We start from the raw sequence: 12,928 nt of genomic DNA, 5'->3' as shown, positions 1-12,928 counted from the left end.
GACGAGGCATGTCACATGAATTTAATAAAGTGCAAATCATACAAAACATTTCTCCTAGCCTTTTCTCCTAGAGCGGCGCTCCTAAGCTGAAAAACATCTACTGTGGTGAAAAAGCAGTCTGTTGCCTTTTTAAAGTACAATGTTTGCACCCCCAGCCCACCCCAAAAAAGCCATAATAATCAACAGTCTTAAAAATCAAAAGGCTTCCAGATCAAGCACCGGCAGTCATATACTCTTTTCCAAACTAGCAAACCTAAACTGGAAATCTACACAATCACAAGAGCAAATCTTTCTCATCAAAAGCTTTTCTTCCCCCTTTTTTTCAAAATCTAGAATAAAAACCGCAGCGAGGCGAATCGTCAGACACGCGGTCGCTGGAAGACGACGTCCACCTCCGTCACAGGGCAGTTTCCCCCTCGCCGGCACCCATGTCCACCCTGCCGTGGACCCTGCTGTCCTCTATGTCCTCCCACTCGTCCTCCAGCTCCTCCTCTCCGGCCCGCAGCCGGCTGGGCCCGGCCAAGCGGAGGAGGCGGTACCTGAGGGGCACCAGGAAGAGGGCGGGGTCAGGCATGGGGTGGGGCCTCTGCGGCGCCGTCACCCTCTCCAGCGGGACGCACGCTCGGACCCTCTCCTCCCTCACGCTGCTGGCACGCCCGCTGTGTCTCGCCTGGGGCTGAGCGGGAGAGGCCGGAGGGGTCGGGGACAAGAGCCAGGCCGTGCCCTCCCCCTCCTCATCTTCATCTTCATGCTCACCCTCACCCTCCTCCTCCTCCTCCTCGTCTTCCTCCGCCTCCTCCTGCGCTCCGGCCTCCCCCTTCTCTCCGCTCTGCCGCTGCTGGAACAGTTTTAGCCGTGCGGAGTGGAGCTGGTGGCAGAGGCTGCTGGTGACAACGTTCTGCCGCTGCAGCTCGCGGCTCAGCATGGTGATCTTGTGACTGCGGCGCTTCAGCTCCTCCAGAAAGCACCGCTCCTCCTCCCGGATGCTCCTGCCGAGCGCTGACGCCCGGGCGCGGCCGGCCTGCAGCTCCCCGCGCGCCGCCACCATCATGACCTGCTGCTCCTTCAGGAGGCGCTCAGCAGCCTGGCAGCGCACCGCCAGCTCCGCCTCCTCCTCTGGAAGACAGACACAGACACCAGCGGGGCTGGAGTGACACAGTGGCCAGACAGTCTTCTGTGTGCAGTTCTGCCAAACACACCTTTTTTAAAAGCAACATTGAGAAGTAGATATACACAATGCCGCCTGAAAAATAAGTTGGCATTCTCCGTGTACTGGAGTATACCCTGCACGACACCACTGCTTTTTTTACTAGACAACTTCAAACACTGGAAACGAGCATGACTGCTTGTGTAACATGTGCATATAAACAAAAAAAAGATTTGTCCAAGTCCAATGAAAACATTGTTTACCCAGGGCCTTTCTGTGTGGAGTTTGCATGTTCTCCCTGTGTCTGTGTGGGTTCTCTCCAGCTTCCTACCACAGTCCAAAAACATGCAGGTGAGGTGAATTGGGAACTCTAATCGTCTGTGAGTGTGAATGGGTTTTCGCCTTTGTCTGAGTTCAGGAAGAAGCAGGTACTGAAAATGAATGGATTATTCTGGTGTCATCATTTGGACTCTAGTCATGCATTTAATAACAAAAAATGAAAAGTAAAAACAAACTAACAATCTGGTTCCTTTTTGCTGTGAAGAAGTATAAAACTCACTCACTAAACCTCAGCTTTGCACCAATAGGAAGCCTTGAGCTGCAGCTACTTGGCCACAATGGCAGTTAAAGATCTAAACCTCCAAACTTTCCAAACTCTTCATCTGGACTATAAAGAATTTCAAAAATGTTTAATGTATCGTGTCAGGTTAGGTTTATCTTGGCATTTGTCTGTCTCGCAAGGTGTATGACAATGTTACACTGCAGGTGTAATCCAGCATAATGACACCCAGTGGGCAACAGCAGCCTTACCCTCGGTGTTCCTGTCAGGAATCCTGGAGTCCAACTCACAGCTCAGCACTGACCACAACAGTAGAAACAACATCAATAAGGGGGGGGGGAATAAAAAAAAAGCTATTTAAACAGTGTGTGACAGCCAGGTGTCCCTCAGACAGGCGTAGAGGGGGGGAGACTCTGCCCTCACCTTGACAGCGCCTCTTCAGGTGAGTGATCTCCAGCTGCAGGCCCGTCAGCATGGCAAGGTGCTCGTGCTTCAGGAAGGCGATCCCTCTGTCCACACTGGCCACCTGCTGCTCCAGCCTGCCTGCCTCCATGGCTGCGGTGGTGCACCACTGCCACTGCTACCTCTTACATTTATATCGCGCTTCTTTCCGGCAGCACTGAGGAAAATGTCGGACAGACAAACATTTTGCAGGGGGTGCAAAAAGAAATCATGCAAAAGGTTTGATTTCTGCACCGAGGATGGCTGGTGCTCAGCTCCAGCCTTGGCCTACCTTGATGCTGAAGCAACGCGTTTCTCATCAATCCTCAGCTCGCTCCGGTGTCTCTGTCCTTGCTGCAGCGCAGACGGAGAGGAGAGCAAAGCCGTGCAAAACCGCTCGACGCGCAAAAAGGCACGTTGTTTTTTTTTGTTTTTTTTGATTTTTTGTTTTATTTATTTAGACCGCAGCAGCTGATTCATCGCAAAAGCATCTTTATTTTTATTTTTTTATTATTATTATTTTTTACGGTTCTTTCTTGCTTGTGTGCAAATGCTGCAGCGGCCACAAGAACCTCCTCGTAACCTTCCGCTTGGAATTGCAGTACGGAGTCGCTGTTTACAACAAAGCGGCGCGTATGAAGAGCGATCAGTGCCACGACGCAGGAAGGGGAGGAGCTTCGCGCACACGCGTTCATCACTGCATCTTTATTATATGGAATTTATATTAATTAGATATAGCTACATGTAATTTAAAAACAATTTTAAGAAATGTACGACGATCATGTAAAAGCATTAGACAATTACATTTAGCATTTTGATTTATCATACTAAACACCGTCTTCAACATAAATAATAAAACCATTGTAATTTCTGATTCTACATACACATTTTTAATGTTGAACAGCAACAAAATATTTTCTACAAAATTAATATTAATAACATACATGATAGGCACAAATACCAAATCCTATCAAGATTCCATGTCTTTGGTTGCAAAGGCCAATGTATTCTGTGGTCTTTGCAGAACCTCCCAAGACGTCTCTTTTGTATGCCCAGCAATTGTACTTTTTTTTATTCATAGATTTTCTCAAATTATAATCTAATTGTAACACATCACACCTCTGCTGTTGTCCACACTGGACATCTGGACATCTTAGAAGAAGATGCAAATAAACTGAGTTTAAAGAGAGATTTGAATATTTTCTCTTACTGTTCACCACCTTTTCCCTGTGAACTGTTTGAGAAGGCTGAGTCTCTCCTCACCAGCCTCCTGCCTATCTCTCATGCTGGGCAGAGCAATGGGCTCGCTGCGCAGGCAGGTCTCATAATAAGGACAGACCCTGAGGTGAGCTGATATGGGAGGGACGTCGGCCATATGCCACGAATCCACCGGTGAGAAGAGGTGGCTGAACTCCCAAACCTGGGGAGAGAAAAACCATGAATGGGGTCACAGTGATTTTGCCTTGGCGTAAAACTCAGCCAAGGGTCGGCCGTGACTGTCTCACAATTCTTGATCTCCACTTGGCTCCTCCGTGCGAGTAGGTCTTCTTCTCCCAGCGGAGGGTCACCATCCCTCTGTCCTGCAGCAGCGACGAGCACACCTGCCTCATGAGCCGGGACACCAGGGCCAGCTGGGACAGGGAGAGGCTGTCCAGGAAAGCGGCCATGTGGCAGAGCACCTCGAAGGGCAGCGAACTCAGCCAGTCCACTCCTCCTCCTCTGGCCTGCTGAGTGGAGACTACTGAGGACGGCTGGAGGTCATTGCATGGGGAGGGTGAGCGTGTCGGCCGTAGGTTGAAGCTCTTCAGCTGCTGACTGCAGGGATCAATAGATGAGAGCAACTCATCAACTGTAAATTAATGATTTTACAGTTTCTACACTTGGCAGGCCCTGGCGGGTGACAATTAACCCCCATATCTAATACCAAACAATCAATTAAAAAACAGCATAAGTACAAATGAAGTATGGATGATTAAATATACAAAAACTGCGACAGAATACATTTGAATCCTCATAGAAAAAGAGGCAACCTGATTTTCTTTTATCAGTTTTGGAATGTCAGTGGATTCAACAGGCATCCTTTATGGATGAGGAGGATCAGTCGAAACATCCTCCTCTAAAACGCTTCTCTATATGTCATCCTGAGGGTGGAGAGCTGAGCTGAGGTCAAGGGTCAATCATCACAAGGAACCTCTGGAACCCTGAACTGACGCCTGCGGGCTACAACCTACTTGTAGAAGACGGTGGCTCTGTGTGTGGAGGGCTGGAACCTCCTCTGGATGTAGGTGCATCCCAGGTACGACAGTGGGCACCTCTGCTCGAACCAGCCGCTCAGAGACGTCTGGACATCACTGTGGACATTCCTGCAGAGGAGTAGACGCCGGTTAAGCGCTGCAGTCGCAAGGCATCCGACAGGTTGTGAAGCTTCGCCCGTGCCGCCAGCAACAGGAGTGAGGTTGGAGCTGAGCACCTGAAATGAGTGGCAAACTCCCTGCGGTGGAAGGCGTGTCCACAGAGGAAGGTGAAGGCGGAGCTGGCTCGGTTGTGCCTGCTGTTCACTCTCTCAGTCTCAAGCTGCAGGTGCAACTTCAGCGGCCGCCCCGCCAACGTGTCGGCCAGTGTGCTGCGGACTGTGAACGGAGCCGAGCGGAACGAGTGCGTCTGCGTGCCCACGTCGACATAGAGCCCATCGGCTGCCTTCGACTCGCTGACCTGCAGTCAGAACAGCTTTGGCTTTGGTCTTTGCCATGCATCATTTTGCTCTGTTACATTTATTTAGGGCTTTAAGTAAATGGGACTGATGGCTCAACACCATCAAATTGAAATAGCCTTCAGTGTAGAAATGTTTATGACTTTCATTGACCTATGTGTAATCTTTGCAGCCTTTAAAATATTTGAATGAATTTGAAATTTGTGTAGCAGTAGCTGCACAGCAAAATATATTATAAGAACCTCCTTGACTGACCTTGTGACCCATGACCTCCTTCTCAGCATAGCCCAGAAGGGTGGCTGCCGCTTCCTCGCTGAACCAGTCCTCCTCCACGGCTCCGAGGTCGGAGGTGTCCACGCTGCGGGTCTCGCTCTGAGCCCGGGCGGCTGTGTCATATAGGTGAACCCGCCGTCTGTAGTGGTAGCTGTCAGGAACCTTCGGAAAAGAGGCGTCACACACAAGACTGGTTAGCTTTACTGATGACTGATTAGTCGATCAATACGTCATTCAGAGTCGCGGTCTGCTCAGTTTCATCTAACTGGAGAGTTTTTCCACTCCTTGCTTACTATGGAGGAATCAGTTGTGCAAATCTCTTGGGGACGGCCTTGGATTGGATTTAGTGCTTTACAAGTAGCACATGATTGATTGACTGATTGATTTTCCCTTTCAACCTTCCGCCTTTTGGACTCACCTTGAAAGAGCGGAGGGTCTGGACCGGGATGGGCTCAAGGCTTCCATAGACAAAGTCCTTCTCCCTCGGCGTGCAGGCCTGGATTTGGCCGAAGGAGACCAGCATGCGTCCGTGATGTACGACGTACATGTTGTACTCCTGCGGTGTGAGCTCCTGCCCCAGCCTTTCCATCACGCCCTCTTGCCACGGGGCAAGGCCCGTCTTGCTTGTGTCGTGCGAGGCGCAGTTGTCGGTCGAAGCGGCGCCGTCTTTCTTTGCGTCATCGCCGTCTGAGCTAGACCTTCTCTTCGTCTTCTCACCTTTGGGGTTTTGTTTGGGTTCGCCTTGGTTGGCCTCGGCGACCGCACAGCCGCCTTTCTCCATGCTGAACATCATCTCATACATGTTGTACTTCTTTGTGTTCACCTTCAAGCGCCCGGCCAAGTTGTCGTCACTTTCTTCAACTGTATCAGCCAAGCTTTCATCTGTGGGAGCAGAGTTATTGGATAAGATTTAATGAAACTACAGAACCTTTAAAGGCCCGGTCAATTAACAAATGACTTGTGTTTACATAATGTGAAGATCAATAAGTTGCACCACCAATTTTGGAGATTAGCCCAGATAGTGTACACATGCTGGGCTCTACTTTGAAATCTAAAGACAGTGTTAAAACTGTCTTGACATAATTATCACAATATTGCTGCAATGTGATTAGTCCAAAGGTGAGTGCCATTATTTTAATTACAAAATCGAGACGTAAATTTTAAAAATATTTTGTACAGTTATCTTGCTTTGGCCTACAGCATCCTTGTCATTTACCTGCAACGTCACCGTTTGCGACACCATTCACAAATCCTCCAGCCTCCCTGTCCTCTAGCTTCTCATCATCAACTTCCTCCTCTGCGTCTTCCAACAGCTCGGGGTAGAGGGTCTTCATCTTCAGGCGTCTGTAAAGCTCTGATTGATCCACCAGGGCCATAGCCAGATCCAGAGCCTCCTCACCCTCCTGCTCCCCTGCCTCGTTTCTCTGCATCACCTTCTCCTGCAGGACTGTGTCGCCATGAGGGTTGGTGTCGTCGCTGGGCCAGCGGAGCCACTCCATGGAGCAGCACACCACGCTGGCCGGGCACACCTGGAGGTGGGCCGCCTGTGAGGAGCGAGGCAGGTGCAGCGGGCAGCCGTACTGGACGTTGAGGCAGGGCACCCTCACATTGGGACAGAGCAGCAGGTGGTCGTCCTCCTTGCACAGGTGGAACAGAGCGCCGCAGTGCAGGCGGCAGGGGATGACGGCGCAGCACACCGATGCCTCCACCCGGGCCCTGCAGCGCCGGCTGTAGCAGGAGTCACAGTGGACATGGTGGCGCCCCCTGGACGCTCGAGAACGATGACTCTGGTGGAGTTAAAGTAGTAAAGCAGAAAGTTGCTGAAAGGGTTTGTGAGGTGAATAATGACCGGCTGAGCTTGCACCAGAAGGTCTGAAACTCACCATTTCTATCGACGTTTGGTGATACTGCAATAAAAAAAAAACATGCAATTAAAGAAGAAATGCACATTTTCCTTCTACTCTGAGACATTTGCATCAAATCGTAGATCACATGGATTTGTGAGGCTCAACCTTGATGCACAACCTCTAAAAAAGAAGCAGTACTATTTCTAAACCCCACTTTTAGACATGAAAAGAGATCCGGAAAATAGTTTTGTAAACTATCAGTGGATCTTTCTTGACATCCTCAAAATTGTCTCAGAATTTAAAATATTTTTTCACATTGCTGTGCTCTAATCTAAGGGTTACACAAAGGATTAAAAACAACCAGCAATTAATTAGTAAAAAGCATACTGCTGTATCGTAAATCTGCCAATCTATGTAAATTCTATACAAGATGTATACATAAATATATATATGAATAATCCATCTAAAACATTTGTTAACTTACAACAACCTGCAACATTCAGAACCCAAAAGAGACATTTTTTTTTTGTGTTTTTTAGTCATAACAATGTGATCACATTAGAAGGTCTTACCAAGGTGCCACTGCTGTCTGCTCCTCTCTTGAGCTTTAAGACATAGCTTTCTGTCCTCGTGCCCTTCGGACTGAGAGGTTAAAATTAGCAAAGAAGCACCAACAGGTTCAGCAGGAGAACCAAACTCCCCCCTTCGCTCCGTCAGCAGCGCTGCACTGGGGCCAGTTTTTTTTAGCAAAATCTCAGCCAGATTTCCTTATTTTGGGGTCGGGGGCTCAATTAATATGGGGAATCGTTCTCTAGAGAGTAGTTAATACATTGGAAGGAGACAGTAGAATGATAATGCTTTTATGTGGCTAACTATAAACTCAAAGACACAGGTATTTGTTAACTATAACATTTTCCTCAACACAACCTGGAATAATTACCTAAGGCAAGAAAGTGAGAAGGTGGTTCTGATATAAGACTTTGGGGACTCTTGTAACCCAAAACTTGTTTCTGACCACCTGGTTGTGTCTCGCTTAGCTCTATTTATAACACACATACATAACCAAGGAAGCATTGCGCATGAAAGCAGGAGACGGAAGGAAGGAGAGTTTCACTCTGGAAGGCAGAAGTCGGTAATTCTGTCGTCACACCGGATCTAAACCCACGTCACGCTGCGAGTGAACTAATATTTTGTGTTTCCTTGCATTTCCTGTCAATGTGCTTCAGATTTGTTTTAGATTCAAGCTTTTCCAACTTGTTGGCTGAACCGAAGGCTATACAGAAATTGGTGTCAGGGGACTCAAGGCATGGTAGGGTTTCCTTTATTCTACTGAAAACATCAACATTTGCACAATTCCACCCTGTCATATTTATGGTGTTTGAAGCTTTCAGGTAATATGACTGACTGGTTGAACACCATCAAATTGAAATAGCTTTTAGTGCAGAAATGTTTAAGACTTTCACTGACCTACTTGTAATCTTTGCAGCATTGAAAATCTTGTTTATATTTTGTGGAGCTGCACAACAAAAGATTTTACTCCATGTTAGCCAGCTGTGAGAACTGGGAAGAAAGAAATGCAACAATGCATCAGAAGCACCCAATAGCACCAAATAATGTGACGAATCTGCACTATTTCACCAAAAGCACAGAAGCAAAACTCTAGTGGCAACTTGGCGAACAATGTCACCTCTTGACTCTTTGCACTTGCTCAACCCCCACCAGAGTCATCGTTCTCGAGCGTCCAGGGGGCGCCACCATGTCCACTGTGACTCCTGCTACAGCCGGCGCTGCAGGGCCCGGGTGGAGGCATCGGTGTGCTGCGCCGTCATCCCCTGCCGCCTGCACTGCGGCGCTCTGTTCCACCTGTGCAAGGAGGACGACCACCTGCTGCTCTGTCCCAACGTGAAGGTGCCCTGCCTCAACGTCCAGTACGGCTGCCCGCTGCACCTGCCCCGCTCCTCGCAGGCGGCCCACCTCCAGGTGTGCCCGGCCAGCGTGGTGTGCTGCTCCATGGAGTGGAACCGCTGGCCGGCTAACGACGCCCACTCCTTCCCAAACGCCGAGCTGCACGAAAACCTGCTGAGAGAAAGAGAGCAGGACGCGTCCCTGGACCTCGTCATGGCTCTGAAGGACCAGGACCGCTTGTTCCACTCCATGAAAATGAGGAAGCTGTTCCCAGAACTGGTCAAAAGTGTGGAGGAGGAGGAGAAGGAAGAGGAGAGGATAGAGGAGGAGAAGAGGAGGGAGAAGTGGAGGAAGGAGGCGGAGAGGGCGGCAGCGAAAGAGGCCAGCTGCCACACCTGGGAGTCCTTCACCGAGTTTGACCTCCACAGAACGGGAAACAAGGACGACGAGGATGAAGACGAGCTGGCCAACGAGCCTGAGTTGACCCAAGAGGAGAGGGAGGCGTTAGCCAGGGCCTCTGAGGTCAACATCGACCTGTTGGTCAACTACAACGCCTGGGAGCGCATGTTCAGCATGGAGATGGGAGGCTGCAGGGAAAGTGAAGGAGCAGCGCAGGCAGGCAGAGAGCAGGGCGGCCCGAGTAAAGGAAGAGGAAAACCACTGGCCCCTCTGACAGAGGAAGAGGAGGAGGAGATGGGCCCTGTGACCTCAAAGAGCTGCAGGCAGCCGAACAGGGCTGGCGTCGCCCCGCTCACGTCCTCCTTGTCCTGTGTGCGTGTGAAGAATTTTGACTACGGCCACATCGAGCCGATGAAGATTGTCACCGTGCGCACGTTCAAGATCCCCACCAGCTTTGCCGCCAAGCAGAGCCGCATCCGCAACCCGGGATTCTACAAGAGGGAGAGTCAGGCAGTGGACACCAGTGATCTCGGGGTGGTGCCAGAGGAGATGCCAGTGTGGGAAGAAGTCCAGGTGAAGGAGAGAAGCATTGCGCTTGTTTTTCTTTTTTAAAATTCCCCCTCTCTGAAACTTTTTCAAATATATTTATTTCTTAATCTGAGACTCCAGTGAAGAAGCCAATTACACAGTTATGTTTACAGAAAAGAGCAAATGTATCTGTTTACAACCTCCTGTAGAAATGTTTCAGTTTTCTGCTAGAAGTGATGCTTTGTTGAACCTTCCTAGAGTTGGAAAGTTGACAAAAGACAATTCAGCCTCCGAAGGCAGAGCAAACCCTAGGCTGGGGGTCCTGCCACTGACCTTGCGGTAAAGCAGTTCCCTTTATGACGTGCACATTTTAACACACACTGTCTGAAGAGTGGAGCAGGCAAATAAGGTGAAGGACAGATTTCTCATTACTAGAGTCAGTTGATAGGGCAGAGACACAGATTACTGTTAAACATATTCATAGAATGGGTTTATTACAATATGGGATGTTAACATTAAGTGAAATTAAAAACTATGAGTTTGAAAACCACATTTCAAGTGGGCTCTCATCTCCTCCTCAGGCCTCTCTGCTGTGCTCGCTGGAGACGGAGCAACGAGGTCACCTCATCGCAGAGAGCTTGTGCACGGACGGCCTGTTGCACGACGTCGGCACGCAAACCTACAGCTTCCTGTCCGCCCCCTTCCGCAGGAACACCTCACTGGCCGACCTGATGGCCACCAAGCCGCTGGAGCTGCACCTCCAGCTGCAGGTGGAGAGCGTGACCAGCCGACACCACAAGGCCAGCTCCGCCTTCACCTTCCTCTGTGGACACACTTTCCAGCGCAGAGAGTACGCGAGTCATTATAAGTGAGTCTTCTACTATTGAGTTGGTTGTTTTTTTTTCATTGAATACATTTACTAGAAAAACTGCTAAACAGAAATATTCCAACAGCTCTGGTTCATAACATGACCTCTGGTTTTATATAAAACATATTTCGAAATATGTTTGCATTATATCTCTTTCAAGTAAGTAAACGGTCCACTTTGCTTTGCAGGAACGCGCACAGTGACATCCAGATGGGAGTGAACGGCTGGTTTGAGCAGCGGTGTCCCCTGGCGTACCTGGGATGCACCTACAGCCAGAGGAGGTTCCGGCCCTCTACACATGATGCCTACGTCAACTTCCAGTAAGTTTAGCTCTTCAGTTGTGAAATAAAATAAGCAATTGAATTGGATGAAATGCTTTCAAATAAGCCAACATGTTAAATGGAATGTTTGCTTAATCAATTGGAATGTAGAGAGCCTGCATAAAACATTTGGAAAGAGGAGGCACAAAAAGCTGCATTGGAGATTGGATGAACTTTGTGTCTATAGTGTTTAAATCAATCATATCAATGCAATGAGCTAGGTGGTAACATTTTTCCTGCGGTAAAGTGAAGTAAACCAAAGACATGAAATTCATTTCCAGTTGCATTTTTATCTCCTGCTATCAATCTACTTCTAGCGAGGACCTGGGCTGCTTCAGTCTGCATCCCACCATCCCGTTTGCCTTGGCTGAAACATCTCAGCAGCCCACAAGCTCAGTGGACACCTCCAGCAGCGCTCAGGCTACAGGAAGAGAAGGAGGAGGAGAAACAGGAGGAGTGGACTGGCTGAGTTTGCTGCCCTTCGAGGTGCTTTGCCACATGGCCGCTTTCCTGGACAGCCTCTCCCTGTCCCAGCTGGCCCTGGTGTCCCGGTTCATGAGGCAGGTGTGCTCGTCGCTGCTGCAGGACAGAGGGATGGTGACCCTCCACTGGGAGAAGAAGACCTACTCGCACGGAGGAGCCAAGTGGAGGGTGAAGCAGAAGGTGAGAGCCAGCGGTTGATTTTAGAAAGCCAGTCACAAAGTAATTTTTTGGGAGTTTCTTCTTGAAAATACCACTCTCTGACTTCAGGTGTGGCGGTTCAGCACACTGTTCTCGCCTGTGGACAAGTGGTGCTTCCAACAACTCCCGTCCATGTCTGAGCACCTCCAGGTGTGTCCACACTATGAGCGCGAGTCCAGGACGGAGAAGGTTGCCCTGCCACAGGTCCGACAGGAGGCCCAAAACAAAAGCAGCTGCAAAGGTCCCACTCTGGTCAACCTGTTCCAGCAGAAGAGGATCATGATGTAGTGTGGAATGCTCTTTTTTTCCCTTGCTGTTATAGTCACATAAAACTGGGACCTTCCTGCATGTGATGCCAGTGATGATTGTTGCAGCATTAATGGCATGAAGATGATGTCATCACAAAATGTGACGTTGGGCATTAAAGTTAATTGAACTTTTAATACATGTTCTTTTGGAAATTCCAGCTGGTAGCTAAAATGTTCACATCACTAAGTCCATTGAATGTGCAACCGTTGGTCACTTTCATCAATGCTCTTTGGAAAAAACATCTCAGAGAATCAGAAAACATTGCAGAAGCCCTCCTGTGCCCTTCTGCTTTTAACAGTACAACTACGTGTTAGCTCCCTCCAGTGGTCCTTAACACTGTTGCACTTGTCAAAGAGGACGTCTGGCCTCAGGAGACCCGAGTCCAGTGATTGGGATTCAGGGCCAACTCTCCCCACCATCAAGACGGAAATACAAAAAAATAAATAAAGACGGAAATGTAATCAGCGAAAAGCTGCACAATAGACGACACAAGTAGTGATGATCATGTACAACTTAATCTATACACTGAATTCAGATTCAGGTTTCTATAGGACTGATTGTCTGGCCAGTTCTGGGCAAAACATATATTGCCAAGTTGGGCTTTGCTGATGTAAAAGGTGCAGAGGGATGGGGAGAAGTTAGATGATGTTATCAGCAGGAACAATGGCTGTATTTCTCTGCAAGGTTTATTAATGTGATAAACAGCCAAGCAATGAGCGTCATGTCTGTCTCTAAAAAATAAGTTTGTGCATACTTAGTTAATTAATATTTCCTGTGATTTTTCTTTTTTCAAATAAAAAATCTTTTGTTTTCTGTTTGTCAACATATACATGGGGCAAATTTTGATGTTTTTTTCAAATTGAAGAAAAAAAGATTTGACTATCATAATAATAACAATGATTTTAAAAAAAATTAAATGTTTGAGCTGCAATAATACATCT

General features: G+C 48.5%; 3 protein-coding genes across 4 annotated transcripts; 1 reads left to right on the top strand and 2 right to left on the bottom strand.

Moving 5' to 3' along the window:
• Positions 1-232: 232 nt before the first annotated feature.
• ccdc92bb (coiled-coil domain containing 92Bb) lies at positions 233-2,570 on the bottom strand. Its single transcript, XM_076031845.1, has 4 exons — positions 2,440-2,570; positions 2,130-2,325; positions 1,958-2,005; positions 233-1,116 (listed from the first exon to the last, which is right to left on the bottom strand). Exons 2-4 carry the CDS (start codon positions 2,257-2,259, stop codon positions 398-400), a joined length of 897 nt encoding a protein of 298 aa, XP_075887960.1. The 5' UTR covers positions 2,260-2,325; positions 2,440-2,570; the 3' UTR covers positions 233-397.
• Positions 2,571-2,978: 408 nt separating this feature from the next.
• On the bottom strand, positions 2,979-8,016 carry LOC142891912 (F-box only protein 40-like). The gene is made up of 9 exons (XM_076031843.1): positions 7,550-8,016; positions 7,014-7,037; positions 6,347-6,917; positions 5,549-6,012; positions 5,113-5,292; positions 4,618-4,859; positions 4,379-4,510; positions 3,653-3,962; positions 2,979-3,567 (listed from the first exon to the last, which is right to left on the bottom strand). Exons 2-9 carry the CDS (start codon positions 7,014-7,016, stop codon positions 3,361-3,363), a joined length of 2,109 nt encoding a protein of 702 aa, XP_075887958.1. The 5' UTR covers positions 7,017-7,037; positions 7,550-8,016; the 3' UTR covers positions 2,979-3,360.
• A 52-nt stretch (positions 8,017-8,068) lies between these two features.
• On the top strand, positions 8,069-12,147 carry LOC142891911 (F-box only protein 40-like). 2 transcript variants are annotated; one of them, XM_076031841.1, is made up of 7 exons: positions 8,069-8,109; positions 8,204-8,286; positions 8,700-9,854; positions 10,391-10,677; positions 10,866-10,997; positions 11,315-11,660; positions 11,748-12,147. In XM_076031841.1, the coding sequence occupies exons 2-7, from the start codon at positions 8,284-8,286 to the stop codon at positions 11,964-11,966; spliced, it is 2,142 nt and encodes a 713-aa protein (XP_075887956.1). In that variant the 5' UTR covers positions 8,069-8,109; positions 8,204-8,283; the 3' UTR covers positions 11,967-12,147. The 2 variants fall into 2 exon arrangements, with proteins under 2 accessions (XP_075887956.1, XP_075887957.1); XM_076031842.1 differs by lacking the exon at positions 8,069-8,109 and having other exon boundaries at positions 8,167-8,286.
• Positions 12,148-12,928: the final 781 nt, after the last annotated feature.

This window comes from Nelusetta ayraudi, unplaced genomic scaffold, assembly GCF_046127955.1.
Source record: "Nelusetta ayraudi isolate G7.1 ecotype Tasmania unplaced genomic scaffold, CSIRO-AGI_Nayr_v1 ptg000033l, whole genome shotgun sequence".
Taxonomy (NCBI): domain Eukaryota; kingdom Metazoa; phylum Chordata; class Actinopteri; order Tetraodontiformes; family Monacanthidae; genus Nelusetta; species Nelusetta ayraudi.
Note: the sequence above shows the minus strand (reverse complement) of the source record. Positions and strands in the feature narration are given on the sequence as shown.

Coding starts and splice junctions, on each gene's coding strand:
- ccdc92bb (XM_076031845.1), bottom strand. CDS start 2,259: ATGGAGGCAGGCAGGCTGGAGCAGCAGGTGGCCAGTGTGGACAGAGGG. Junction 2,006..2,129: donor CCTGAAGAGGCGCTGTCAAG/GTGAGGGCAGAG, acceptor TGTTGTGGTCAG/TGCTGAGCTGTGAGTTGGAC. Junction 1,117..1,957: donor TCCTGACAGGAACACCGAGG/GTAAGGCTGCTG, acceptor TCTGTCTTCCAG/AGGAGGAGGCGGAGCTGGCG.
- LOC142891912 (XM_076031843.1), bottom strand. Junction 6,013..6,346: donor CGCAAACGGTGACGTTGCAG/GTAAATGACAAG, acceptor CTGCTCCCACAG/ATGAAAGCTTGGCTGATACA. Junction 4,860..5,112: donor AGGAGGTCATGGGTCACAAG/GTCAGTCAAGGA, acceptor TTCTGACTGCAG/GTCAGCGAGTCGAAGGCAGC.
- LOC142891911 (XM_076031841.1), top strand. Junction 9,855..10,390: donor CAGTGTGGGAAGAAGTCCAG/GTGAAGGAGAGA, acceptor TCTCCTCCTCAG/GCCTCTCTGCTGTGCTCGCT. Junction 10,998..11,314: donor GATGCCTACGTCAACTTCCA/GTAAGTTTAGCT, acceptor ATCTACTTCTAG/CGAGGACCTGGGCTGCTTCA.